General features: G+C 53.4%; 2 protein-coding genes and 1 long non-coding RNA gene across 9 annotated transcripts in view; 2 read left to right on the top strand and 1 right to left on the bottom strand.

Moving 5' to 3' along the window:
- Positions 1–1,296: 1,296 nt before the first annotated feature.
- On the bottom strand, positions 1,297–17,237 carry LOC137459591 (zinc finger protein 271-like). 7 transcript variants are annotated; one of them, XM_068170418.1, is made up of 5 exons: positions 17,137–17,237; positions 15,013–15,105; positions 12,588–12,687; positions 7,080–7,166; positions 1,297–6,637 (listed from the first exon to the last, which is right to left on the bottom strand). In XM_068170418.1, the coding sequence occupies exon 5, from the start codon at positions 6,561–6,563 to the stop codon at positions 4,752–4,754; it is 1,812 nt and encodes a 603-aa protein (XP_068026519.1). In that variant the 5' UTR covers positions 6,564–6,637; positions 7,080–7,166; positions 12,588–12,687; positions 15,013–15,105; positions 17,137–17,237; the 3' UTR covers positions 1,297–4,751. The 7 variants fall into 7 exon arrangements, 6 of the variants coding, with proteins under 6 accessions (XP_068026519.1, XP_068026517.1, XP_068026518.1 ...); XR_010992409.1 differs by lacking the exons at positions 15,013–15,105; positions 17,137–17,237 and having other exon boundaries at positions 1,297–2,492; positions 3,131–6,637; positions 12,588–14,988; XM_068170416.1 differs by lacking the exon at positions 15,013–15,105 and having other exon boundaries at positions 12,588–12,776.
- Positions 17,238–18,104: 867 nt separating this feature from the next.
- LOC137459589 (uncharacterized) lies at positions 18,105–23,032 on the top strand. Its single transcript, XR_010992408.1, has 2 exons — positions 18,105–18,551; positions 21,442–23,032. It is a non-coding gene; the product is annotated as an uncharacterized lncRNA (long non-coding RNA).
- Positions 23,033–25,241: 2,209 nt separating this feature from the next.
- LOC137459595 (deleted in malignant brain tumors 1 protein-like) overlaps positions 25,242–27,960 on the top strand; it is a 30,218-nt gene continuing 27,499 nt past the window's right edge. The window contains exons 1-3 of the mRNA XM_068170424.1: positions 25,242–25,245; positions 26,974–27,282; positions 27,501–27,815. Coding sequence (XP_068026525.1) covers positions 25,242–25,245; positions 26,974–27,282; positions 27,501–27,815 — 628 coding nt within the window. The remainder of the gene's footprint in view (positions 25,246–26,973; positions 27,283–27,500; positions 27,816–27,960) is intronic.

The raw sequence follows: 27,960 nt of genomic DNA, 5'->3' as shown, positions 1-27,960 counted from the left end.
ACAAACATCTCATCTCCAATCTATGGAACAAAGATGAACTTCATTCAGCTCATAAAGGCTTTAACTGTGAACAGTAAAAGTTAAAGATTAACTGACTTTGAGATTAACTCAGGTTTTGTCTCTGGTTGAAGATCAGGCATGGTTTGTCTCTGAGGCTGATGTTCGGTTGTCAGGTGACTTTGGGAAAGGAGACAGGGTTTCCCTTGAAAAGGCTTCTTGAAAGGGGAGTAATTCTGCCTGTGGAGAAGGTAATTCCTGGAGTTGAAATGCTCTTGGATTGGCACGAGACTTGGCTTCAGGTATCACTTCGCACAGCTGTCCTTTCTTGCCATCCTATGGCTGTGCCAAATGCAGAGGAAGAACAAGGTAGAGCCCAGTCACCATGGGAATTAAGGAATGAGATGGTAAATGGAGGTGGGCAATGGCTCTTGGGCTCTGCAACTGACTGCTGCCTCAAGCCAAAAGGGTGTGCCAGAGCAGAGACCAAGGTGGCATCAGCCACCTAGCACCGCCTACAGTGTGCTAGAGACAGGGTTGGCAAAAAGAGTACAGCTCTTGGTGGGTAGGGAGTACTGATCCATGCCCTGGGTGCCCATCCCAGGGAAGAACTCAGGAAGGGTTGGAAGGCACCTCAAGGATCATCTAGTTCCAACCTCCCCCGCCACCCTGCCATGGACAGGGACACCTCACACTAGTTCAGGTTGCTCAGAGCCACATCCAGCCTGGCCTTAAAAACCTCCAGGGATGGGGTTTCTACCACCTCCCTGGGCAACCTGTTCCAGTGTCTCACCAGCCTCAAGGTGAAGAATTTCTTCCTAATATCCAATTTGAATCTACCCATTTCTATTTTTGTTCCATTTCCCCTAGTCCTATCATTACCTGACACCCTAAAAAGTCCCTCACCAGCTTTCTTGTAAGCCCCCTTAAGATACTGGAAGGCCACAATAACGTCTCCTCAGAGCCTTCTCTTCTCCAGACTCAATAGCCCCAACTCTCTCAGTCTGTCCTCATAGGAGAGGTGCTCCAGCCCGCTAATATCATCCTTGTGGCCCTTCTCTGGACACCTTCCAACACGTCTAAGTCCTTTCTGTAATAGGGGTTCCAGAACTGGACACAGTAGGCCAGGTGGGGTTTCACCAGAGCAGAGCAGAGGGGGAGAATCACCTTGATTAATAAGAGAAGAAGGAGGAGAAGACTCTGCTCAAGGGGCTGGTCCATCAGCTAGGAGATTGGAGGGAGTGAGTGTTACCGTTAAAGGTTCGTGAAGGATGAGGTACAATAGAAAACTATCTACAATTTTATATATAAGTAATTTATTAATAACAGCAAAAGCAATTTGTTACTTAGCTCAGCAAAAGCATAATGCTTACACACATGCCCTAAACCCCAATAGACAGAACAGTACACAGTGGAGCATAATCCAGGCTCAGAGTCAGCAAGGTACCAACTTTTAGTGGGTCACGCCCCCACGATGACAACAATGGTCGAATGGTCGCCGTCCCGCATCGCAGCTCCAGGTTAATTATATACCCTCTGCATCCTGTCACATAGGGCCAGTACAATGCCAGGAGGCGGGCAAAGCATGCCCTTAATGAGGTAATGCAAAAGCACCGCTGTGCTTGCGCTAGAACAGAAAAGGAGGTCATCTGAGACTCCCAAAGGTTGTGACTTCATCACCTACCCAGTGACCTTCCCCCCACCCAACAATGTCCTTTGTGGTTTCAGTGGCATACAGCTCAGTTTCATAGTATGGGTAAGTGTGGGTAGGGGTCCGTTTTGCTGCTTGCTTCCTCTAATCTTTTAGGTATGCTTTAATCTTCAGTTGTTACATTACATGTAGTTAAACAATAACAGGGTCTTGGATAGCAGTCGTGCACAGTTACAAACAATAGAGGTTTAGTCGATTTGATACCGTTCTGCACGTCAAAAATAACTCTTCCCACCGCTTTTCCCATCACTAACAGTGAGAGAAATCAAACCGAGGCAGAGACTACCTGATCTCTGACCTCATGGGAACTTAGAGATATGTGGAAAGATTACAGCTGACAGCCAGGAGAGGGGATTGCTGCTTGGCTGCTTCAGTGCTGGGATAACAGGGCTGACAGTCAGCCGTTAGAAGGGAAAGAGGCCCAACAGCTGGGACCCATCACCAAAAAACGAGGGCTTGAGAAAGGATTGGAAAAGGTATATGCAGTCTCTGGAAACAACCCCTGTTAAGTGTGAGGGCAAGGGACCCAGTCAGGGAAGATCTTGTGAATTTTCCAGGAAAGTGGAACACCACAGATGAAGGCATCCAGCACCTGAGGGAATCAGCAGCGTTGGAAGTTACGTACAGTGATCCGGACGATGACAATGTCCCGGCAGATCTGGAGGATGTCCCATACACATGGGCTATGTGGAAGAAGGTGATTCAGCGTAGCAATGATGTATTACATGGATCTGAATACACCACCTGTGCAGTGTCTTCTTGGCTCCAGAATTTTGAAGACAGCCTGTAATGGTTTAGCACAAGGACCCAGCAGCAATCAACATCAAACAATAGACATCATACGTCACTGTCCCTTCTCACTCAAAGTGAGATCTCTTTGTAGTACACAGCAGGCTGCTCATTGCAGTTGCTGTGGAGTTCCACTCTGTTCCAGTACAGTCTGTATCAGTCCATGACTTAGTCCTAGATGGTGGGGCTGTGTTTCCACCCCTGGGGCAGTTGAGTCCAGTGACTCCTTCCACCCCTCCAAGTAAACTGTGGCTTCCATTCTGGTGCTAGCTTCTAGTGCATGCAGGAAGGGAGATCCCTCTGTCACACCAGAAATACAGACAGGTTCCACCTCCTCAATCTGCCAAGGCATCCGTTCCACACAGCCCAACAAAGAGAGCTCTAAGCAACCTGATCTAGTTGAGGATGCCCCTGCTCACTGAAGAGGGGGGTTGGACTAGATGACCTTGGGAGGTCCCTTCCAACCCAGACCATTCTATGTTTCCATGATACTCAGCATGGTACAAGCAACTATGGGTTGGTTGGAGACATACCCTGTAAACCATGCCACTGCCCAGAATACCATCATAGGCCTTGAAAGACAAATCCTGTGGTGACATGGTACCCCAGAAAGAATTGGAGAGTGAGACTCACTTCTGATATAATGCCATCAGTTCCTGGGCCAAGAAACAGGGCACTGAGTGGGTTCGTCACATTCCCTAGCACCCACAAGCCTCTGGGAAGATTAAAAGATATAACAGACTACTAAAGACCACGTTGAGAACATTAGGATGCAAATTTAACAGAAGCTCTAGATGATCTGCTAACTGTCCTGGTTCTGCCCCCAAAATACCTCTAAACACTGTGGGAGAGAAGGTCCCTCTGGGCACATGGGGATGTGGCTGGGAAAGGCAGCATGAGTTGCTCCTCCCATGAGGAAAGGCAAACCTATTTGTGGGATTGTCTTTTTCTCAAAAACCTGGGTGTGCTTGGTGGATAATGAGGAGGGACTGGGAGACTTGGTGTGTGAGTTGTGTGTCACAGGAAGTGACACACTAATAAAGACTGAACTGACAAAAAATTTCAAAGGAATAGGAATGAAGCAGTGACTCAAACTAAGCTGGTGCCAAACAGTAAAATATCCTGCTTCTCCTGTCCTGAACAGTACAGATGAGGTCCAAGTGACATCTGGAGGAGCAGAAGCTGCCCATGGAATGGAAAAATGTTAAAGGACTGGGGAGAGTTTATTAAAATTTATAAATCTCTATGTTGGGTATTGAGATAGTTGAAGGACAAAGCCTAGGTTGTGTTAGCAAGAAGGGATTTCAGTATGAGAACCAGGTGAGATGGTCACATGTATTGAATTGTGGAACCTGAGAGTGACACAAATGGTATGGAATAACGGATGGAGATTGTATTGTGTTTGGCTGAGCTGGAATTAATTCTCCCAGAGCATCCTTCTAGTGCTGTGTTTTGCAGTGCTGTAGCTGGGTGTTGATACCACACCAATGTTTCAGCTACTGCTGAGCCAAGCACCCAGGCTGCCCTTTTCAGCAATCCACCACCCCAAGAAGACACTGAGGGATGAGCAAGATCTTGGGAGGGCACATGGCCAGGCCAGCTGACCCAAGCAGACCAAAGGTGTATTCCATGCCATATGATGTCAGCTCAGACATAAAAGATAAAGTGTTGGGATAGTTGTTCATGGTCTGTCCTCCAGACCAGCTGCTGTGCATGTTGGAGCCCTGCTTCCCAGGGAGCAGGCAGACACCATCTGTTGATGGGAAACAGAGAACAGGACTTGCATTTGCTCTGTTTCTGCATGCAGTCTTGGCATTCACTTTTGCTTTATTAAACTACTCCTGTCTTGGCTCACAGGTCTTGTTGCATTTTCACTCTCCCTTGTCCATCTAAGAGAGTGATAGAGTGGTTTTGGTGGGCATCTGACCCCCAGCCAGGGCCAAGCCACCACAACAGGAGACAACAAGGAGGTTGGATTTAGCCCTGGGAAACCAAAAGATCTGTGGATAGAACAGCCAAATCCCAGCAAAATTTGGGCCAGCTTCTATGCTGACGTTGATTGTGTCTACTCATCACTGTTAATTATTGCCATCACCTCTAATTGGAGCTTAGAAGGGCTGGGGGGTGTTTGTTGCTGCCAGAGCCCTCAGCATATGAGAAAACAGGGCAGAAATGAGGTGATTTTTGGTTCAATTTGATAGAAAAGCGCTTCTCAGGGGGATCATGTTTGCCCCAACAGTGCTCATCAGTGTCATTATGTGCTCCCTGCCACAGACTTTTCACAAGCCTGGGTGCGGTGGTGCCGGTTGAGGGTAGACCTGCTGCTGAATTTCTTGGCACAGTTGGTGCAGGTGAAGACGGGTTTCTCACCGGTGTGGACACGGCGGTGCTGGGTGAGGGAAGACTTGTGGATGAACCGCTTGCTGCAGTCAGGACAGGCGTAAGTCTTCTCAGGTTTCTCAGTGGTGTGGGTGCGACTGTGTTTGGTGAGATCAAACCTACGGGTGAAGCTCTTGCCACAGTCAGTGCAGGTGAAGGGCTTCTTGCCAGTGTGGACACGTAGGTGCTGATTGAGATTGGAACTGAAGCTGAAACTCTTGTTGCATTTAGTGCAGTGGTATGGCCTCTCGCCAGTATGGACAATGCGGTGCTGAGCAAGTGTGGAGGTTTGGCGGAAGCTCTTGCCACAGTCAGTGCAGGTGTAGGGCTTCTCACCAGTGTGAGTGCGGCGGTGCTGGGTGAGGGAGGACTTGTCTGTGAAACTCCTCTTGCAGTCACCACAGATGTAGGGCTTCTCGCCAGTGTGGGTGCGGCGATGCTGGGTGAGATGGGACCTCTGTTTGAAGCTCTTTCCACAGTCGGTGCAGGTCAAGGACTTCTTGCCAACGCGGACACGGCGGTGCTTGTTGAAGCTCTTGGTGCAGTCAGCACGGACATCTGGTCTCTTGCTAGTGCAAGTTTCCTTCTGCTTTACTGTATCTGAGCCCTGATCAATGCTCTGCTGGGCCTCAAGGACTTCCGTGGACAGTGGCTTGTTTTCGCTTCTGCACAGCCCATGGCCCTTGGAGAGGTGGCTGCAGAGATGCTGGTTATGGTCAGAGCTGCAGCTGAAGTTCTTGCCACAGTCACTACAGTTGTATGGCCTCTTGACAGCGTGGACACAGCGGTGCTGTAGGAAGTGGGAAATGTGGCAAAAGGTCTCACAGCAGTCATCACAGGCAAAAGGCTGCTCGCCGGTGTGGACACGCCAATGTGTAATGAGAGTCTTGCTCCAACGGAAGCTCTTGCCACAGCCAGCACAGCAGTACGGCTTCTCACCGGTGTGAACACGGCAGTGTCGGAAGAAGTGGCAGCTGACACTGAAGCTCTTGCCACAGTCACTGCAGGTAAAGGGCTTCTCACGTGTGTGGATGTGCCCGTGAGCGATGAGCATTGAGTTCCCCTGGAAACTCTTGCCACAGTCACCACAGATGTGTGGACTCTCGCCAGTGTGGACACGGCGGTGCTGGAAGAAGCTAGAGCCGTGGCGGAAGCTTTTGCCACAGTCAGTGCAGGCAAAGGGCTTCTTGCCGGAGTGGCTGTGCCAATGGGCAATGAGTGTCAGGCTGCGAGTGAAGGTCTTGCCGCAGCCAGCACAGATGTATGGCTTCTTGGCAGGGGAGATGTGGCAGTACTGGGTGAGGTTGGAGCTGAGGCTGAAACTCTTGCTGCAGTCACCAGAGGCGGAGGGCTGACTGCCAGGGTTGGGGCAGTGGTGCTCCACCAACTTCAAGCCGGGTGGGAAGCTCTGCTCACACTTGGAGCATTGATTTGCATGATTGGGTGGCACAGAAGCATCGCCCTTCCCTTCATTCTCCTCCTCTCCCACATTATCCCCCTCCTCCTTGGGGCTGTCATCACCATCCTCCTCCTCATCTATCTCATCCTCACTGTCCTCCTCCTCCATCATGCCTTTGTTACCCTCTATTCCCTTCTCCTCTTCCTCAAGGCTGCTCTTTGGTTCCTCCAACTTGTTCTCTGGGCGGTACTTCTCTGGGCTCTGGTCGGGGTCCTTCTGGGTAGCCATGCTGGTGGGGGGGTGTGATCACCTCTGTGCTCTAGGGTGAAGCCTAGAGAAAAATCACCCTTGAAACCTGACACCTGCCAACACCAAACACTGTGACTGAGGCAAGAAATGGAGTGAGTGGATTAGACTGCTGGGGGGAGGGGGGGAGATCAGGATCCCGAATTCCTGAGACCCCTGGTTCCTCTGCTGGCAGGGGTGAGAACCCCTGGTACTCATGGCAGGGGCTCAACTCCCACTCCTGTGCCCAGCAGCATTGGTAGCTTGGTTCCCAGCCTGGTCCCTGCCCTCCTGGCTCAGAAAATGGAGGCAGCACTGCTGACCCAGGAAGCCCAGCTCCCACTGACCCTCCCAAGGGGCAAGGGGCTGAGCCCTAAAGTTGTAGCACAGCCAGTACACTTCAAAGCCTTGGGAGGGGTGAAATGTGGTGGGAAGTAGGGTCTAGAGGGAGTTATGAGGTGCCCCAGAAATCAGCAGGGAAGAGGGGTCATGCTATTGTCCCAGAGATGGGTTCTTTACCTGCTGCACTGTTCCAACAAGCAGATCTGCAAACTCTTCTCTTGTCCAGCCCAGAAGGGTAGGGATGATGGAGAGAGGACACAGTTCCTGGCAGACAAAACATGAAGGGCTTAGGAAAAAGGACTGATCTCCTGTCCTGGAAGACGCATTAACAAGCCAGAAAAACCTGTTTGGCCACTGCCTTTTCTCCTCCCTCCCCATTGCAGGGTCCAGGTTTGAGGTTGAGAAGCCAACAGGCAGGCACTTTTCAGGCCCCTGCCAGAGAAAAAAGGGCGGCTCAGGAAAAAGGACTGATCTCCAAAGGATAGATCAGCACTGCCCAGGACCCTACAGGAGAGCTGGGCCTTACCGGGGGACAGCTCCCAAGCCCAGCAGGCAGGGCCCCTGAAGATGGCATGTCTTCAGTGCAGACTCAGGTCCTTGCCTAGCAGACAACCCTCAGCAGACATATACAAGACCGGTGCCTGCAATTGCATTTCCCAGGAGCTGTTCCTCTGATCCCAGGGTTCCTCCTTGGCCCTTGGTGCAGATTATCCTGGCGGCAATAATTGCGCACCTGAAGGATGGCCAAGGGCTCAGGTCCAGCCAGCATGGATTTAGGAGGGGCAGGTCCTGCCTCTCCTACCTGATCTCCTTCTATGATCAGGTGACCCGTCTGGTGGACGTGGGGAGGCCTGTGGATGTGGTCTACCTGGACTTCAGCAAGGCCTTTGACACCATCCCCCACAGCAAACTGCTGGTTAAGCTGTCAGCCCATGGCTTGGACCACTACACTCTGTGCTGGGTTAGGAACTGGCTGGAGGGCTGGGCCCAGAGAGTGGTAGTGAACGGTGCCACATCCAGCTGGCAGCCAGTCACCAGTGGTGTCCCCCAGGGATCAGTGCTGGGCCCCATCCTCTTCAACATCTTCATCGATGATCTGGATGAGGGGGTCGAGTCAGTCATCAGCAAGTTTGCAGATGACACCAAGTTAGGGGCAGATGTTAGTCAGTTAGAGGGTAGAAAGGCTCTGCAGAAGGACCTCAACCAACTGGACAGATGGGCAGAGTCCAACAGGGTGGCATTCAACAAGTCCAAGTGCCGAGTGCTGCACTTTGGCTACGGCAATCCCATGCAGAGCTACAGGTTGGGGTCGGAGTGGCTGGAGAGCTCCCAAACAGAGAGGGACCTGGGGGTGCTGATCGACAGCCACCTGAATATGAGCCAGCAGTACGCCCAGGTGGCCAGGAGGGCCAATGGCATCCTGGCCTGCATTAGGAATAGTGTGGCCAGCAGGAGCAGGGAGGTCATTGTGCCCCTGTACTCTGCTTTGGTTAGGCTGCACCTTGAGTACTGTGTCCAGTTCTGGGCCCCTCAGTTTAAGAAGGACATCGAAACACTTGAACGTGTCCAGAGAAGGGCAACAAGGCTGGGGAGAGGCCTTGAGCACAAGCCCTATGAGGAGAGGCTGAGGGAGCTGGGATTGTTTAGCCTGGAGAAGAGGAGGCTCAGGGGTGACCTCATTGCCCTCTACAACTACCTGAAAGGTGGTTGTAGCCAGGAAGGGGTTGGCCTCTTCTCCCAGGCAACCAGCACCAGAACAAGGGGACACAGTCTCAAGCTGCGTCAGGGGAGGTTTAGACTCAAGGTGAGGAGGAAATTCTTCACCGAGCGAGTCATTCGGCATTGGAACGGGTTGCCCAGGGAGGTGGTTGAGTCATCGTCCCTGGAGGCGTTCAAGAGGGGATTGGACGTGGCACTTGGTGCCATGGTCTAGTCATGGGGTCTGTGTTGATAGGTTGGACTCGATGATCCTCGAGGTCCTTTCCAACCTAAGTTATACTGTGATACTGTCCACACACCCCACATCACAGCCTGCGTGCTCTGCTCTGCACTGCAGACACTGTTCATCCATCAATGTCACCTGCTTACCCCGGCCTCTCAGAGTGACCCAACTGGAATGACACCAAGAGATGAACAGGCCAGGGTCTGCTATTGCCCTAAGTCCAACTCAGGACTCCGAGGCACCCTAAACTGCTGCCCACGGACACTGCTCAATCCTAAGCTACCACTGAAGCAGCCATGTTTGACATCACAAAATACTGCAGATGCCAGGTACAGGCTCTTGCTGGATCAAGTCAGGCTGAGCAAACTGCAATGTCACAGGCATGGCAATGTCAGCTGCACAGCCCTGGCCTCTCAACCTCTAAGCCAAGTGGGACAACACCAGGAGCTGTCAAGGCCATACCTGCAACTCAGGCCATAAGACACCCTGGAACGCTGCACCAAGAGTGTGATCGCCCCTACCCTACAACAAACCTGCCTAACTGTGACATCACAAAAGGCTGAAAAAGCCAGCTGCAGGCTCCCTCCAAATGGGCTACAGCAGAGCAATTGGGAACATCACAAGAAAGGCTGAAGGTCAGCTGTGTGCCCCTAGCCTCTCAACTACTGAGCCAACTAGAGAGCTCCAGGACCTGCACAGGCTGGGGCCTGCTCCTGCCCTACCTCTAACTCAGGCCCATAAGACACTCTGAGTGTCTACCCTACTACAGTAGGATGCAGTGGGAGAGAGCTGCCTCCACTGTATCCAGAATGGACCATCCCCAGATGCCAGCCACAGCACCCACTGAGCTCCCCTGTGCATCGACCAGCTTAGCAAGAAGCCTAGCAACAAGCCTTCACCAGTGAAACTGTATCTCTTTCCAGTGTTCACACATTTAACATCAATTTGGGCTCTGTTTAAAATCCCTGCACTTTAGGCCACATGGCACTGTAACCTGTGGATTGTAAAGCAGCACCCCAGTTGATGCACAAAGCCATAATTAGTGAAAATTGGTTCAAGACTCTTTGAAAGGTTCTTTTAATTGTTTGTGCCTGACAGCCAGCCTCACCACTGTATTCAGCTGCCAGGTGTCTTGTTAAGTCACCCCCTAGTGGACAAACGGCAGATTGCACCCTAGTTCTCTTAGTGAAAAACTCTTTTCTGTTTTTCTAATTTAGTTCGAAAATGTTAAACTTTATGGAATTATACCCATGACCCTACACTAGAAACTGCATATGTATATATACTGTTAAAAGGCTATTAATAATTTTAATATTAATAAATAATATTTCACATTTCATAATTCATACTAATAACCATGACATGCAGTCAGCTTTGGGCTGCAAAACAGTATCCTGGACAAAACCAGCCTCATTATACTGCTACAAAGCACAGCTCCTAGCCGCAAGACCCCTGCTCGGAATAAATCACCCTCTGTATATACACAGGGAACTGAACAGGAGATGGAGCTTCAATGGAAGCCAGCAAGAGACTGACCAATGGAGCCTGAGCAGGTATTGGCATCAGGCATAGCTCATGCCCTGCACTGGATCAGCATTCACCAGGAATTTTAGCTGTGTGCTGTCTTTGTGGCAATGCCCCCAGCACCCAAACTCATGCAGCTCTGTAATCTAGCAATGGCTGCTTGTTAGTGCCAAGCCCAGCATGCAGAAATTGGATTCCCCATGTCACTGGCAGGATGACATCAGGAGCTGCACAGGCCAGGGCCTGCTCCAGCTCTTCCAACCACTTAAGCCCCTGATGAACCTTAAAACATTGCACAAAGAGGATGCTTGCCCCAGACAGATCACTGACATGGCTATCTGTGATGTCACAAAATGAGCAGAAGCCAGCCCCAGGCTGCTGCACCACCAACTCAGGCAGAGCCAGTAGGGATGCTACAAGGAGGGGCAAATGCCACTTGAATAGCTCTGGCCTCTCAAAGAGTGACCCAATTGGGACAAATATGCCAGCTCTAACACCAGCTCAGGCCCCTGAGGCACCCTAAACTGCTGCTCACAGATGCTGTTCAACCCTAACCTACCACTGAGGCAGCCATGTTTGACATCACAAAATACTGCAGATGCCAGGTACAGGCTCTTGCTGGATCAAGTCAGGCTGAGCAAACTGCAATGTCACAGGCATGGCAATGTCAGCTGCACAGCCCTGGCCTCTCAACCTCTAAGCCAAGTGGGACAACACCAGGAGCTGTCAAGGCCATACCTGCAACTCAGGCCATAAGACACCCTGGAACGCTGCACCAAGAGTGTGATCGCCCCTACCCTACAACAAACCTGCCCAACTGTGACATCACAAAAGGCTGAAAAAGCCAGCTGCAGGCTCCCTCCAAATGGGCTACAGCAGAGCAATTGGGAACATCACAAGAAAGGCTGAAGGTCGGCTGTGTGCCCCTAGCCTCTCAACTACTGAGCCAACTAGAGAGCTCCAGGACCTGCACAGGCTGGGGCCTGCTCCTGCCCTACCTCTAACTCAGGCCCATAAGACACTCTGAGTGTCTACCCTACTACTGACCTGGCAAAACTCTGCCACAGGGCCCAACTGCACTGGCTCAGGGAGAGCCACTGCAGACATAAGAAGGGTCAAATGTCACATGCATACCAATGTCCTCTCAGACACCAAGCCAGCTGGGACAACACCAACACCAGGAGCTGCACAGACCTGGCCTGCCCCAGCCCACCCTCTTGACTGCAGCCCCTAAACCTCTGTAGAGAGGCCAAGGGCACGCAGCTGGTCTTTGCCCCTGCTTATTATGTCCTTGGTGGCTCTGCCTGTGGCAGCGCTGCGGGAGCCTGCATTTGGCTTCTGCAGCCTTTTCTGCCTGTGTCACTCTTGGCTGTGGCACACAGGTCTGGTCAGGGACGTGAAGGCTGAAGGCAGCCTCAGCTGCAGTGACCATGAGATGGGAGAGTTCAGGATCACATGAGAAATTAGCAAGGCAATAAGCAGGATTGCAATCCTGGGCTTCAGGAGAGCCATCTTTGACCTGCACACTTGGGAGGAACATAGAAAGGTTGCCAGAATATGTAGGGATGCCACAGGAAATCTAAGGCCCTCCTGGAACTAAATGTGGCAAAGCATGCAAAAAATAACAAGGGCTTCTTCGAGGCAAAAAGTGGCCCTGCTGCTGAAGGACGTGGATGACCTGGTGACAGAGAAGGTGGAGCTTCTCAATGCCCTCTGCGCTTCATCCTCTGCTGCTAAGGCTGGGCCTCAGGCCCTGGAGAGAAGAGAGGAAGTCTGGAGGAAGGAAGACTCTGCCTTAGTCAAGGAGGACAGGGTTAGAGAGCACCCAGGCAAGTTGGAAACCCACAAATCCATGGGCCCCGATAGGCTGCCTCCGCAGGTGCTGAAGGGGCTGGCTGAGGTTACTGCTAAGCCACTCTCTGTCATCTTTGAAAGGCCCTGGAGAGCAGGGGAGGTGCCTGAGGGCTGGAGAAAAGCAAATGGAACTCCAGTCTAAGGAAAAAAAAGAGGTAACAGGGAGGACCAGGAAACAACAGACCTGTCAGCTTCCCCTCCACCCCTGGAGGTAGTCTCTAAGCATGTGGAGGAAAAGAAAATTATCAGGAACATTCAGCATGGATTCATGAAGGGGAAATCATGTTTGACCACTCTGATAGCCTCCTCTGATGGTGCAACCAACTGGGTGCAAGAGGGAGAGCAGTAGAGGTTGTTTGCCTTACCTCAGCAAGGCTTTGGACACCATCTCCCATGGTTAAGCTCAGGACGTTTAGGATGCAGGAGTGGAAAATAGCTTCCAGAATTCCAGATGGCTTGGTGCTTCTGTCAGGATTTCTACGAGACCAGTAGCAGCTCTGTGACTTTGCAGCTACTGTGGGGATTCTGTTGGGCATTCAGTGAAGTCACCATCCCTGGAGGTGTTTCAACAAATGTGTGGGCATGGCACTCTGGGACATGGCTGAATGGCTATGGTGGTGTTTTGTTAATGGTTGGACTTAATGATCTTAAGAGATCTTTTCCACCTTCAAGGACCCCATGATTCTATGACCAAGAGCCAAGCACAGCCACCCCAAGGGGTACCCCCAGCCAACTCCATCGGGCTTGCCCAACCTCCCTCCCACAGCCTGGTGCCACCCACCCACAGGTGCCCCATGTGCCATGCATGGACCAGCACGGGGACAGCAGGATGAGGAGGGGCAGCAAAGTCCTGGCTGCCAGGGGCATGGGGATGCTGCAGGAACCAAGGACTGGTCACCAGCAGAGCAGCAGCCACTGCAGTACCCACAGGACTCAACTGCCACAGCACCCTTGGCCCTGGCACTGATGTCACAGAATCGCTGGTTCTGGGTGCTGGGCACAGTGGCCTCTGGCAGGGGGAAACACAGAATCATGGAATGGTTTGGGTGGGAAGGGACCTTTCAAGGCCATCCAGTCCAATCCCCTGCACTCAGCAGGGACATCCCCAACTAAAGCAGGTTGCTCAGAGCCCCAAGCAACCTCACCTGGAATGCTTCCAGGGACAGGGCATCCAACACCTCTCTAGGCAACCTGGGCCAGGCCCTCACCACCCTCAGTGTCAAACATTTCTTCCTTCTCTCCAGTCTGAACCCCCCTCCTTGAGTTCAAACCATCCCCCCTTGTCCTGTCACAACAGGCCCTGCTCAAAAGTCTGGGCCCAGCTTTCTGACTGGCCTCTTTAAGCACTGAAAGGCCACCAGAAGGTTTCCCTGGAGTCTTCTCTTCTCCAGGCTGGACAACCCCAACTCTCTCAGCCCGGCCTCACAGCAGAGGGCTGCTCTCAATCCACTCACCACCCAGGTTTGGGACCTTGCTTGCACTAGGCCTGGCTGAACTTCATGAGATTCCCATAGACCCATCCAGGTCCCTCTGGACGGACCCTGTCCCTCAGGCACATCATACAGTCTCAGAATCACAGGACTCCTGAAAGTGGGAAGAGACCGGTGAGATCATCAAATCCAACTGCTCACCTGGAGCTCACAATCCCACCACCACTGCTGCTACTTTTGGGTTTAATGGTTGTTTTAGTGGAACAGGTGCCCCAGTCCTTGCATGCTCTATGCCCTGTGTCACTTGGAAGCCTGTTTTGACCACAAACCTGAACCACAAATCGCTCCAGCCCAATCTGCTGCTAACTACAAAGGCAAGCCTGAGCCGCTCTCCCCACAGGGCTACTAAGCGATCCAGCAAGGCTTCCCCTCGAGTGCCTCTGGGCGGAGCAAAGTTCTTCTTACTTTGATTCACGTTGTGAGCAATTCAATCCTAAACTCTGTTTAAGCCTCTCTGACTTTCTGACCAAGATCTGCTCCATTTGTGAGCCGAGGGGTCCCTCTTGTGACCGCCCGTAAAATTGCAGCCTCCTTTCCTTTCAGGATTTCAATCAGTGTATTAAATTTCTGTTTGTTCTAAATGGCTTTAAACTGCTCATTATGGGCTATTTTGTATACAAGACAACCATAACTGACTACCCAAATCTTTAAAAGTGGAATTGTAAATAGTCTGACTGAAATTTCTGTACTCATAAAATACTACACTTTTATACTATTTCCTATGTATATTAATAAATTCCATGACAGCATCCTGACTGGGTGGTGTGTGACAGACTTCCCACGATGGTGTCTGCCTTATTGGCCTGTCCCTTGATTCTTATGCATAGACACTCAAGCCTATCATCACCATCACCAAGCCTTAGAAAATCACAACCCTCCCTGACATAGAGGAGCCACCCCACCACCTCTCCTTCCTTGCCTGTCCATTCTGGAAAGCTGGTACCCATCTGTTGCAGCACCCCAGCCACACCAGTTGTCCCACCACATCTCTGTGGTGGCTGCTATGTCACAGTTGCCTTCCAGTGGCTTCCAGTTCCTCCTGCTTTGTTCCCAGTGCGGCCTTCATTGGTACCAATGGGTGTCTGACAGGCCTGATGTGCACTGTGCTTTACAGTGAGCTCTGCTTCGGTTCCGTAACAGACCTGGCTCAATACCGATCATGTCCAGATCCATCTCCCAGGGGGAAGGGGCCAGCACTCAATGCTGCTGCCCATCCTTGAAAACCCTTGGCAGCTATTTCACAAGTCCAAGAATTCTGGGGGTTCCACCTTTACATCACCTCTAGGCCACCATCACTTACAACGTGCTCTGCTCGGGCTTGGCAATAACTCCGCTTGAAGAGGTTTTCACGAGTTTCTGGGCTTCTTTAATTGTCCAGTGTTCCTCAAAGATGCTTAAAGATATTTAATAATGCAAAAAAAAGACATCAACTCTCTTCAATACTTGTCAAAATAACCTGGAAACCCATTAAAAACTTTTAGAAACTAATGCTGAAGAGATTCCAATGAGTTTCTAGGCTTAAGTGCTCAACTCTTCAAAGCAAGCTGAGCACCTTCTAAAACCATCAACATTTCTTTAAAACTCTTGAATTGCCCTAAAAACTCATTAAAATATTTTCAAGACTCCTAGAACCTCCTAGAACCACCAAAAGGTGGATTAAAATCTCTTTTTAAAAAGTGCTGGAGAGATTTGATTGAATTTTTGTGTTCTCAGAACTCTTTGAAAGTCATCAGAAACAACATCAAAATCTTTTCAGAATACCTCAAAAACTCTCCAAAAGATGCTCAAATCTTTTCAAGAGGCTTAAAAGCTGAGGTTGAAGAGATTCTGATGATTTCCTAGGTCTTTGAAGTGTCTGACACCTTCCAATAGCACTTGGACAGGTCTAAAACTGCCTTAAACATCACCATCTCATTAAACCTCTGACAGACCTCTAAAAGCTGAAACCCTGTCAAAATCCTCTTTAATATCTTCATTGATGATCTGGATGAAGGGATTGAGTCAGTCATCAGCAAATTTGCAGATGACACCAAGTTGGGAGCAGATGTTGGTCAGCTAGAGGGCAGAAGGGCTCTGCAGAGGGACCTCAACCGACTGGACAGATGGGCGGAGTCCAACAGGATGGCATTCAACAAACCCAAGTGCCAGGGGCTGCACACTGGCCACAACAACCCCAGGCAGAGCTACAGGCTGGGGTCAGAGTGGCTGAGAGCTCCCAAACAGAGAGGGACCTGGGGGTACTGATTGACAGCCACCTAAACGTGAGCCAGCAGTGTGCCCAGGTGGCCAAGAAGGCCAAGGGCATCCTGGCCTGCATCAGGAATAGTGTGGCCAGCAGGAGCAGGGAAGTCATTGTGCCCTGTGCTCAGCATTGGTTAGGCCACACTTTGAGTCCTGTGTCCAGTTCTGGGCCACTCAGTTTAGGAAGGACATCGAAACACTTGAACGTGTCCAGGGAAGAGCAACAAGGCTGGGGAGAGGCCTTGAACACAGCCCTGTGAGGAGAGGCTGAGGGAGCTGGGGTTGTTTAGCCTGGAGAAGAGGAGGCTCAGGGGAGACCTTCTTGCTGTCTACAACTACCTGAAGGGTGGTTGTAGCCAAGAGGGAGCTGGTCTCCTCTCCCATGCAAGCAGCACCAGAACAAGGGGACACAGTCTCAAGCTGTGCCAGGGGAGGTTTAGACTCGAGGTGAGGAGAAAGTTCATCCCAGAGAGAGTCATTCATCATTGGAATGTGCTGCCCAGGGAGGTGGTGGAGTCACCATCCCTGGAGGGGTTCCAGAGGGGACTGGATGTGGCACTTGGAGCCATGGTCTGGTCATGGGGTCTGTGGTGACAGGTTGGACTGGATGATCTTTGAGGTCTCTTCCAGCCTTGGTGATTCTGTGATGCTGTGATCTCAGCATTTCCTACAGCCACCTAAAGATGCATTAAAATCTCTTGGTTTTAAAAAGTGTTCAGAGATTTTAAGTAGTTTTCTGGCCCTCGGAACGCTTACAAAAAACACAAACAAATCCTGAAAACGATTCAGGTCTTTTTGAAAGGCTTAAATCTGACCTGGAGGTTCTCAGAGCCTCTGCAGCCTGCTCCAAGAGCTCACTCCTCAAAAACCATTTGGAAGGCTTCGCACCGCCAAAAGCCCATCGAAACACCCTCGAAACGGTTGAGAAATTTAAACGGTCATCAAGACTCTTAAAAACCATCTGCGAGAGACCTTACCAAGCGTTTCGGCGTTTCTAACTGAGCGCCGCCGCTGCCCCGCACCGGAGCCACGGAGGCGCCGCCCTGGCTGAGAACTGCGGCTCCCGGCATGCCCCGCGGCAGCGGCGCCCAGCGGCTCAACGACCACAGCTCCCAGCACGCCCTACCGAGACTCCCCGCTCCGCTCCGCTCCCCCTGCCCTCAGCCCTCCCTGGTCTCCTTACCACTGCCGCCTAAGCCGCAGCTCACGACCTGGTAGCCTACCGCGACAGCGAAGCCCGCGACCGGCACCTCCTCGGCGCTCTGCAGCAGCTGCTGCCGCCTATACGAGAGGGAAAATGGCGGCGGCGGCAGGCGGCGGCGTTTCTTTGTGGGGCGGGCGGGGGTGGGGGGGGTGGAGCGCTGCTGCATCAGCGGCTCTGATTGGCTGTTGCCGCTCAGTTGTGGGCGGTACTTCCTCTCCCCGTCGGAGCCCTGCCCCCGGCCGGCCGGAGCGTGGCGGGCTCGGGGTTTCCGTTGACTCGCCCTCTGCTCCGCCGGGACTCTGCGGCGCACGGCGGTCGGCCGTCTGCCTCTGCTCCGGGTTCTTCCTCGTCCTCCTGCTCTGCGCCCCCTTCGCCTCGGCTGTCCTGTGGGTGGGAGCAACTGCGGGACAGAGTGCGGGATCCTGGCGTTGGGATCCCTTGGGGCGCAGGGGAGGCTCCTGGGGCTGGCCCTGGGAACCCCTGGCGCTGAGGGCTGTGTCCTGGAGCTGGGCTTGAGGAGGGTTGTGTGAGGTTTGGGGGCGGCTCGTTGGGGCTGTGCTGTTATGGGGGAGTCTGTGAGGTTCCTTGGGAGGCTTCGGGGCCGAGTAAGGCGTCTGAGGGGCTGGGAGGGAGCCCGTGGGGCTGGGCAGGGGTCCCGAGGGGCTGTGTGCGTTTCCTACGGCTGGGCAGGGCCCGGGCGGTGGTGGCGATCGACTGCAGGGCCCGGGGCAGGCAGCTGTGGGGTTGTGCGGGGGCCCTGGGGCGGTTCTGTGTGGTCTGTCGGGTTGGGGCCCATGGGGTGGGGGGTGTGGGTCTGTGGGGTTATGGGGTGGAGGGTTCCATGGGGTGGGGGTGTGGGTCTGTGGGGTTATGGGGTGGAGGGTTCCATGGGGTGGGGAGTGGGGGGCTGTGGGGTTGGGGGGGGAAGCTGTGGGGAGCCTGCAGTGTTTTGGGGTCAGTGGGCCCGGCCAGCCCTGCCTCCTGCAGCCTTCTGTGGTGCTGCTGACCTGCTCTGGCCGCAGGCCATGCTGGGGGTTTCCAGCCAGGACTTCAGCAGCAGGTGGAAAGGCCCAGGCGGGCCCCTGGAGCTCCATGGGGGGCAGCGATGCCCTGCACAAGGGACCTAGGTGCATGGGGCGGGACAGGGCCACCTGGGCACCACAGACCCCTGATGTGTCCCCATCTGTGTCCCCCACCCAACAGCAGCATCGGCAGGAGGAGCCAGGAACAGCTTTCCCGCTCCAGCCGTGAGATCTAAATGCTTAAGGCCCAGGCAGAGAAGCTGAGGCAGGAGCTGGCAGCCAGCAAACAGTGTGGAGGACTGGGAGCCTCAGAGCTGCTGGAAGGTGCAGGAGCTCCCTGCTGATGTCCTGGCTGGGGTGCAAAGGCCCAAGGCAAGTAGCTGGGCACAGCCTGGGCCCCAGGAGGACAGGGCAGGCTCTGGCTGGCAGGGGCAGAGCTGCTCTCCAGGCCTTGAGGCGCAGCAGGGCTTCAGAGGCAGCAGAGCTGGGCCCCAAACTGGACTCCAGGGGCTTTGTGTTTGGAAACTTGGATCTGCAGTTGCTGCCCCACAGCTGCTGAGAGCAGGCAGAAGAAGGTCTCAAGAGAGACAGCTGGGCACTCTCTGCTACTGCAATGCCAGGGCCTGCAGGAGGTCGATGGGGCATGCTGGCAGAGGTGCCCACACTTGGCAGATGGTTGCTGGCAGGCCTGGCCTGGCACAGGAGACCAAGCTGCGCTGAAGCAAGGGCAGCTGTGAGCCTTGGCAGCTTCAGTGCCAGAACTGAACCAACTGCAGCCCTGAGATGCCCTTGAGGAGCATGGGCAGCACAGAGCAGGCCTTGGGCACTGAAGCTGCCTTTGGGTCAGTGGGCACTGGCCAGAGGGCACTGCTGGTGCTGGGACACTGCAGCCTGGGCTGGGGTAGAATCATTCAGGTTGGAAAAGACCCCTGGGCTCATCAAGTGCAACCATTGGCCCTACTGTACCAAGTTCACTCCTGAATCATATCCCCAAGCACCCCATCTAACCAACCTTTAAACACACCCAGGCTTGGTGACTCAAATACCTCCCTGGGCAGCCTGTGCCAGTGTCTGACCACTCCTTCTATGAAAACTTTTTTGCCAATGTCCAGTCTAAACCTGTCCTGCTGCAGCTTGAGGCCTTTACCTCTTATTCTATCACATGTGAGAAGAGACCAGCACCAGCCTCTCCACAGCCTCCTTTCAGGTGGCTGTAGAGAGTTCTCCCCTCAGACTCCAGACTGAGCAGCCCCAACTGTTCAGTTGCTCTTCACAAAGTTTATCCTTCAGGCCCTTCACAGCTTTGTTGCACTGTCCTGTGCTTGCTGCAGCTCCTCCAGGTCTCTCTGCTATTGAGGTGCCCAAAACTAGACACAGTGCTTGACGTGTGGCCCCACCAGTACCATCTACAGGGTGACAATCGCCTCCCTGCTCCTGTGGGATGCAGCATTTCTAACACAAGTCAGAAAGTAGCTGCCCCAGAGGCTGCCAATGAGCCCAGCCAGCAGCTTGGTGCCACTTGGCACCAGGAGGGGGGTGCCACTCACCAGGGCCATGCCCGGGGGTAGCAGCGTGGCTTTGGTTGCTGCCTGCCTGCCCTGCAGCCCTTGAAGTGTGGGGGCGTTTGGGGGGGGGGGGTGGTGTGGACTGGTGCTGACCCCAACCCCCCCAGTATTCCCTTTGTACCTCCCAGGCAGAACTCCTGGCAGAGCATAGGGGGTGCCTCACTCTGAGCCTGGACTGAAGGGAGTAGCTCTGGGCAAATCCAGCCTGAAAAAGGGGCACACAGACATCTGGTGCCAGAGGTGCCACCCCCTCACCAAAGGCACAACCAAGAAACCACCCCACAAGCTGAGAGGGGTATTTGGGGATCACAGAATGTTAGGGGCTGGAAGGGACTTCAAAAGATCATCCAGTCCAGCCCTGCTGCAGGGCAGGATCATGTATACCAGATCACACAGGAACTCATCCAGGCAGGCTTTGAATATCCCCAGAGAGGGAGACCACACCCTGCCCTGGGCAGAGTTCTGTCACCCTCACAGTGAAATATGTTTTCCTCACGTTCACATAGAACTTCCTCTACCTCAGCTTCTGCCACTGCCCCTTGTGCTGTTGTTGGGCATCACCCAGCAGAGCCTGCCTCCAGCCTCTTGGCACTCATCCTCCGAGCTAAAGAGACCAAGCTCCCATTTTGGGGGTCTCTGGGTGCAGTTCTGAGATGTCAGGAGGAAAACTTCAAGAGCACTGGGAAGGCATTTTCAGGTCCCAGGCTGCTATTTTGGGTTCACTGGCAGCCATTCTAGGGTCCTGGGCTCAAGTTGGGCATATTGGGGGATACCACCAGGGTCATTTTGGAGTCATGGGGGCAGGTTTTTGGTTCCAAAGTCGTGGGCTTGGGTTCTGGGGGGTTATTTTGGTGTCTTGGAAACAGTATTTTGTGGTTCCAGTAGCCATTTTGGGATCCTCTGGAATCTCTTGCCCTCTCACCTTTAAATCTAGGGGGATGCTCTCATGCCTCACCCCATTTTCACTCCTTTCTCACAGAGCTTTCCTTTGGCTTTCTGGTTCCATCGTGGCTCGGTGCCCTCTCTGGCATTTTGGGCCCCCCTCCTCGGTTTTGGGGGCCTCCCCAAATTTTTGGGGCACACCTGCAGCCCCCTGGAGAGATGCTGCACAGCTGGGCAGAGCTCAGCCTCAGGCAGGAGCTTGACATCTTCTGTTTCTAAAGCAGCCTGGAGCTCAGTGGTCACTGCATGGTACAGGGGTGGTACCCCAAAACTGAATGGGTCCCCCAGGCTTGGGAGGGCCTCTTTGAAATTCAGGTGAACCCCCAACAACAGCAAAACCAAATGAAAACCAAAAACCCCAACAAAAGCCAAGCTGGACTATCCTGTGGAGCAGCACAAGTTGGCAGACAGGTTGGGGGAGGGCACCCTGAAGTTAAAAGATGTCCTAGAACATGAAGAGGGGCTTGGGTGTGGGGACCATGGCTAAGAGACACCTGCAGTGCTTGGTTCAGCTCAAGTCCTTGGCCCAGCAGGAAGACTGATGTAAGCCCCAGGTGAGCAATGCCAGGAATGGGGAGGTTGGGGATGTGATGTGCAGGTCTGACCACACACTGTGAGACCTTAAGGGACAGCTTCTCCCAGTCCAGACCTCCTGAGCAAACACCCTGCATCAGTATCACTTGGAGAATGCTGTTCTAACCTCTTCTCTACACTGAAAATTCATAAAAGTAATTGAAATCCTTCATTTTGATTAGATACAGGAAGACCTGCTCAAGTACAAAGAAAAATTAACTGGATAAGCCTTGAAAAATAAGTTAATGAGGAAAATTAATGGAAGAATCAGAGCTCATTAGGGCTTTCTGCATTTTAATGAGCACCATGGAGTGTTTAGGGCAGCATCCAGGAGCCTCAGGTACTGCCAGAAGAGTGAAGAAACTGCTCCAGAAGTCTGAAGCAAAGCCCAAAGTACCTTGGAGCATTAATAGGCCCCAATGAGAGTTGTTACTGACAAAGCCTGCCCTTGAGAACTGGAGCCTGAAAGCTTCAAAGAGAAGTTTTTCCCCTTAGGCCTTGATATCAGAGGCAACTGCCAGATCCAAGGGGGCACAGACCTTGGTCCTGTTTGGTCTTTCAGCCCGGCCAGAGCCCTACTGCAGGCTGTCCTACACTGTCCCATGCTTGCACCTCCTTCCCTTCAGGCTGTTGACACCCATCTTGCTTTCCCACCCAGCTCTCCCCCTGACATTTCCACGCCTTCACTGATGTCTCTCCACCCATTGCTGGCTGCTCTGCAAAGCACAAGGCTGTGAGTTGATCCAGACTCCCTCTGGATGACCTCTTCCACCCCAGGTCTGCCCTTTGAATGACATTTCTTTGTCTTCACCTCCAGTCTCAACCTTCCAAGCTGCACTTTTTGGGGGTTTCCTTTACTACCCACTACCAAGCAAAGCTCCATCATCTCTCAACCACGCTTCAGGCAGGTGCACACTACTACTACAGTGCCCTGAGCATCACAGAATCGTGGAATGACTTCAGTTGCAAGGGGCCTTAAAGATCATCGACTTCCAAGTGCTTTGCCATGGTGTAGCAGGGAAGAATTCATTGGAGTGCGATTAGAAATACCCAGCTGCTGAAGGCTGCCTGGGAATAATTGGTGTTTGTGCCAGGCTGCCCCGGGGTGTCTGGGAACGCTTGGTGCTTGACCAGAAGCTCCCAGGTGCAGGACGAGAGTCACAGATGACACATATCTGTAGGTGTCCTCTGTTTATGGAACTGATTGGGGATGGGAATGTATTGAATGTGTTGACAACCTGAGCTGACCGCAAAAGGCCTTCAAGCTCTTGTTTGACTGCTAGTGCACCTGAGGAGGATGAAGCTGAGGAAGGCTATTGCTGGGCAGGAGATGTGCGACCCCGTGAGCAGGCTGCGCGCACAAGCAGTAGGTGAGAAGTTACATAACACAATTGTGAAATATGGGAGGGGCTGTGGCTCCAAGCCCCAGCCCAACCTCCTGTGATGTCCTGGCCCCACGGCACAGGATGCAGGACCCTTACAAAACCTGACAATCGCTGCTGGCTGTGGCCGCCTCTCAGATCCAGCCAGAGGAGATTTGGTCTCTGGGGGAAGCCTGCCTGGATGGCAGACAGTCACCTCCACCGCTGCGCGATCTTCGGTACTGCCGTGGTTCTTACAGGGTCTTTAGGGTCAGTTAGCTGTGCTGGGGATTGGGGTCTGCTCTTGGGTTTTGTGGGTAACTTGCGGGCTTGTGCCTTGCTTTGGGGTTTGCTGCCTTGCAGCATTCAAGCACAGCCTCATCCACCTTAAATAAAGCTGTCTCTATGGGCACCTGTGGTATGTATAATTAATTCCTCATCAAAAAGGGCTGACTGGAACACATGAGCAGGGACACCTTCCACTAGCCCAGGTTGATCAAAGCCTCATCCAGCCTGGTCTTAAATACTTCCAGAAATATGTCATCTACAACTTGTCTGGGCAATGTGTCCCAGTGTCTCCCCACCCTCATAGTAAAAAATTTCTTCCTAATGCCCAATCTAAAGCTCCTCTGCCCTGATTTTAATCCATTCCCTCTCATCCTGTCACTTCAAGCCATTGTTTTTACTTTTTAGTCCTTCCCCAGCTCTCATGTGGTCCTCTTCAGGTGCTGGGAGGCTGCCATAAGGTCTCCCTGGAGCCTTCTCTTCTGCAGGATGAACAGCCCCAAATCCCCCATCCTGTCTGCAGGAGAGGTTCTCCAGGTTTCGGTACTATGACATGAGCTGTGGCTGAGTGTTGGATGGGCCAGCAGCAGGCTCATGGCTTGTGAACATCCAGCTGGTGATGTCACCAGTGCTGGAGTAGCTTTTAGGGTAGAAGCAGGCCCATGGCTGGTGCAGGTGCTGCAGATGTCGTCAACAGAACATTCAGAGCCCACTCAAAGAGGCTTCTGGGAACAACCATCAATAGCAGCAGCCTGTGCACAGCAGAGCCCCTTGTGCAGTTACTCCTGAGGATATGGCAACTGAAGTCCAGAGTGTGTAGTTATTGTCAGGACATGTGCTGAGCACACAGCAGGTGCAGCAAGAGGTGTGTGTCCCCAGTGCTTGGCTGTAAGTGCAGAGTGGTCAGGGGCCATCATGGGGGCACCCTGGGATTCAGGGGCTGCCTGGCCCTGTGTGGCAATCATAGCAACAAGTGGTGTGAGCAATCTGGCAATATAAACTTAGAGCTTGACATGGTGGTAGGCCATGCTCAGCATAAGTGTAGAAGTAGCTGGGAGTTTAGCAAAATAGTGCTGTGCCTGCAGTGTATAACTAAAGCAAGGTACTGATAGCTATAAACACAGAGAGTTATCTGGGAATAACAGGAGGCACATATCGATCAACAACCTCACATGGTATTAGTAGTTCAACCAATAATGTATGACAGTAGGATGTGTGGGTGCTCGTGGGGAACCAATGAAGCAGTGCCAACGATGCTCTGCCAGTCCATAGAAGCTGTAGAGGTTCCCTTAATAAAGGAACAATATTAGATCATATTGGTTGTCCGTATTGATTCTGTTTTCCATCCTCAACAGCCCTGTGTTTGTGATGCTGAAGGAGCAGCCCCTGCAGCCCTGTCTGGAGCCCTGTCTGGGATGGGGATGGCTGAGGGGCACTGCAGGGATGTTCCTGGGCATGGTGCTAGGAGGAAACCACAACTTCCTTCTTGGGTACTGCAGGGTGAGCGCAGCAGCTGGCGCTGTGAGGTCACATGGGCTGTGGGTTGTGCACCTGCAGCTCCAGCTTCTGATGTGCCTGTGGGGAATAACTGCTCCTTGGTCACACACTGAGAGTCAGGGACATGCCTCAGCCTCAGGATGAAGGTCTGCTGCCAGGGCATGGACATGTCCCAGCCCCAGATCCTGACAAGGGCCTCCCTGTGGGGCTGTGCGGGGAGTGATTGGCCAGCAGCACTCCTGAGATGGAGATCTTGCCCTGGCCAAGGACCTTTCCCAGCTGCTGCTACCAGCACAGTGGAGGCTGGAGGAAGGGCAGGGGCTGTTCCCTTCCCATCCTGACACAGAGCCTGCAGCAGCCCCATATTTGCCACAGCTCAGGGGCAGCTTCACACTTGCCTCTTGGCTGCTTGGATGAGCCTAGGGTAGGAGATGCTCAGTGCTGTCAGTGCACACAGTGGGGTGCAAGGAGTGACAGAGCCATTTCCCCTCCACAGCCAGAATGGCCCATGGCAATCCCCCACCACAGCCACTTTGGCACCCGCAGCAGGACACCTCTGTCCCTCATATATGGTCATGAACGGCACTGGAGAAGTTCATTGGAGGGCTGAGCTGTGTCAGAGGGCAGATAGCTGCCGATAGTGTCTCAAAAGGAGCTGCTGCTTCACTTGGCTCCTCCTGCAGCTGCCTCTCTCTCCTGCAGAGATATTTCACCCTCCTATCATACCTGTCCCTCTGAGTCCCCAGGACCTGTGCCAGCAGGGCAGGAGGCTCAGGATGAGGACAGAAGGACTCCTGTTGCCTTGGGTGCTGTGGCTGCTCCCCTGGGTGCAGCTGTGCATGGGTAAGTGCTGCATCCCTTGTCCCATAGCCTGAGGATGGTGGGCACCATTGGGAAACCTCAGAGAATGGAGTTTCTTTGCATGTGACACTGAGAAGACAAGGAGAAGATTCTCCAGTCAACTGAGCCTGTGTCTTTTCCTGTACCTGGCTGGGTGGGAGAGGGAGCTGTGGGGCTGAGGGCACAGGGCTGTACAGAGCATGCTGGGCTGGGGAGGAGAGGGCTCCCTGTGCAGGGCCAAGTGCTTCTGGGCAAGGGCTGTTGTGTTAAGAGGAGGTGCACAGGCTGTGGGGTAGGCAATGGTACAGCAGGTCTTCTGCTGGGCACCCTCAGCCATTTGCAGCCTGTGCGGACAACAAGCAACCCCTAAAGCCCGAGGGACAACCCCATAGCATGAAGACTCCTACCCTGGTGCCTGTGACACACCCTGGGCAGGGCGCACCTCCAGACCTGTAGTCTGGGGCTCAGAACTCTCCTGACTGTTCCCATGTCTGCATTTGAAGGAGCTGCAGAGCTGAGGCTGGAGAATAGTGGCAAACGCTGTGCTGGGAGAGTGGAGGTGAAGCATCAGGGACAGTGGGGAACTGTGTGTGGTTTCTTCTGGGACATGAATGATGCTGCAGTGGTTTGTAGGCAGCTTGGCTGTGGATCTGCTCTTGAAGCTCATTGGCTTGCACACTTTGGGCCAGGATCTGGCCCCATTTGGATGTCACATGTTAATTGTGTTGGCACCGAGTCTGCCCTATCCGACTGCCCACACAGTGGATGGGGTCAGCATGACTGTCTTCACTTTTGGGATGTTGGAGTGACCTGTTCAGGTACTGGCCTGGCCTATTCCTCTTCTTTGTGACTGGGATGGGGGAAGGCACCTAGAGAAGGGCCCAGTGTGGCCCTGCTGAGCTGGGAGCTGTCCTTGCTGATTTCCCTGGATACTGAGGAAAGCCCAGTGGGAACTGGCGCTGCCTGATCTTGTTGTGGCTCAGCCCACCCTTGGTCAGTGCCAGACGTTGGGTGATGAATGCCCACTTGGTGTTGCAGTCAGTTGCATCTCCTGTTCACACCACAGCTGTCTGGCAGCACCAAGGGTCTCCCCATGCCAGAGGCACCAAGAGCAGCTCACATGGCTGCCAACAGCCCAGGGATGAGCCAAGATGGCCCTGTTTGGTTGTCCCCTGATAGAAATGAGTCCCCAAAGCAGAGTGGCTGTTAAGAGGGGAGGATCACTGGGCCTGAGCAGAAGAATAGGGTCACCCATGGTCTCCTCATCACTTTCCTAGAAGCCAGCCCACAAAGATGACCTCGTGCAGGCAGCACTGAACTGCTGCCCAGCCTCTGCTGCCTGGCTCAGCCTCTGGCTGTCCTGTGCCATCAGGGACTGTGGTGCTTGCTGCCTTTCCTTGGTGCCTGTTCTTGCACTGGGATTCCAGATCAACTCAGGGGACTCCTCTGCCTGCTCTTTTGCTCTCTGCAGACCTAGTGATGGGGATGTGTGAGCCTGGCAGTGCTCTCTGTTCCCAGCTGAGGACACCATTCCTGGGCCTCTGTCACAGTTGGGGTGGAGGGAAGGAATGGCAGGGAGGTCCTGGTTTGTTTGTGCCATCAAGACCCAATGAGAGCTGCTGAAGCGCTTGTGGTGCTCACTACTTGTAGTATCCTTGGCTATGAGATGGGATTTGGGCATCTAAATTTTCGAGGGCTCTGGGAACTCACAGAGGTCTTTGTTTGCCCCAGGGTTTGTCCAACTGGTTGGAGGGGACAGCCCCTGCTCAGGACGTGTGGAGATCAATGATGGGAATGAGTGGAAAACTGTCTGTGACTCAAACTTTGATCTCAAAGCTGCCAACGTGGTCTGCAGGGAGTTCCAGTGTGGCATAGCCCTGTCTGTGCCTGGGGCAGCTCCTTTTGGAGAAGGAGTTGGTCCCATGTGGGACAGAGAGCTGCAATGTGTGGGGAATGAATCTCTTCTTGTCTCTTGCCCCAGGGGATCCCCCAGGGAGCAGCCCTGCACCCACGCAGATGGTGCTGGAGTTACCTGCACACGTAAGGACTCAGGGTGGGGTGCTGGATACCGAGAGTGCTGGAGAGGGGGAGCAGGGCCTGTGCTGGGCTGGGTGTGAGGGCAGGAGTGGGGATATGGTTACCTATAACCTTAAAATCAGGCAGGAGGAGGAGGATGGGAGGCTGTCCCTCTGGCCTGGCCTGAAGCTCTGGAGGTGCAAGAGCACCAAGCCAGCCTTCTGCATCTTTCTCTGTCCCAGAGTTCACAGGGTTCAGGCTGGTAAATGGCAGCACAGCGTGTGAGGGCAGGGTGGAGGTCGATGTGCAGGGGACCTGGGGCACCCTCTGTGACTCCCGCTGGGACCTCTTGGATGCCCACGTTCTCTGTCGTCACCTCAACTGCGGCTTTGCTGAGTCCATTCCTGGAGGAGGGCATTTTGGGAGAGGCACTGGTCCTGTCTGGAGAGACTCATTCCACTGTGATGGGACTGAAGCCCACCTGGGCCAGTGCCCAGTGACCACCCTGGGGGCCTCTCTGTGCTCTCATGAGAAGGACGCTGCTGTTATTTGCTCAGGTAAGTGCTGGAAACATGCTGGGAGAGCTGCAGTTTGGCCTTGCATGAGGGAGAGCAGGTGAGCAGCAAGGACCTGCAAGGCTGCCAGGGGCCTGAGATGTGCTGCAGGCTGCTGGGCTCCTTGGTGCCACCAAGGGCTGGTCCA

This window comes from Melanerpes formicivorus, unplaced genomic scaffold (genome assembly GCF_026170545.1).
Source record: "Melanerpes formicivorus ecotype bairdi unplaced genomic scaffold, bMelFor1.0.p_v2 SCAF_377, whole genome shotgun sequence".
NCBI lineage: Eukaryota > Metazoa > Chordata > Aves > Piciformes > Picidae > Melanerpes > Melanerpes formicivorus.
This window is presented reverse-complemented; position numbering and strand designations above follow the sequence as displayed.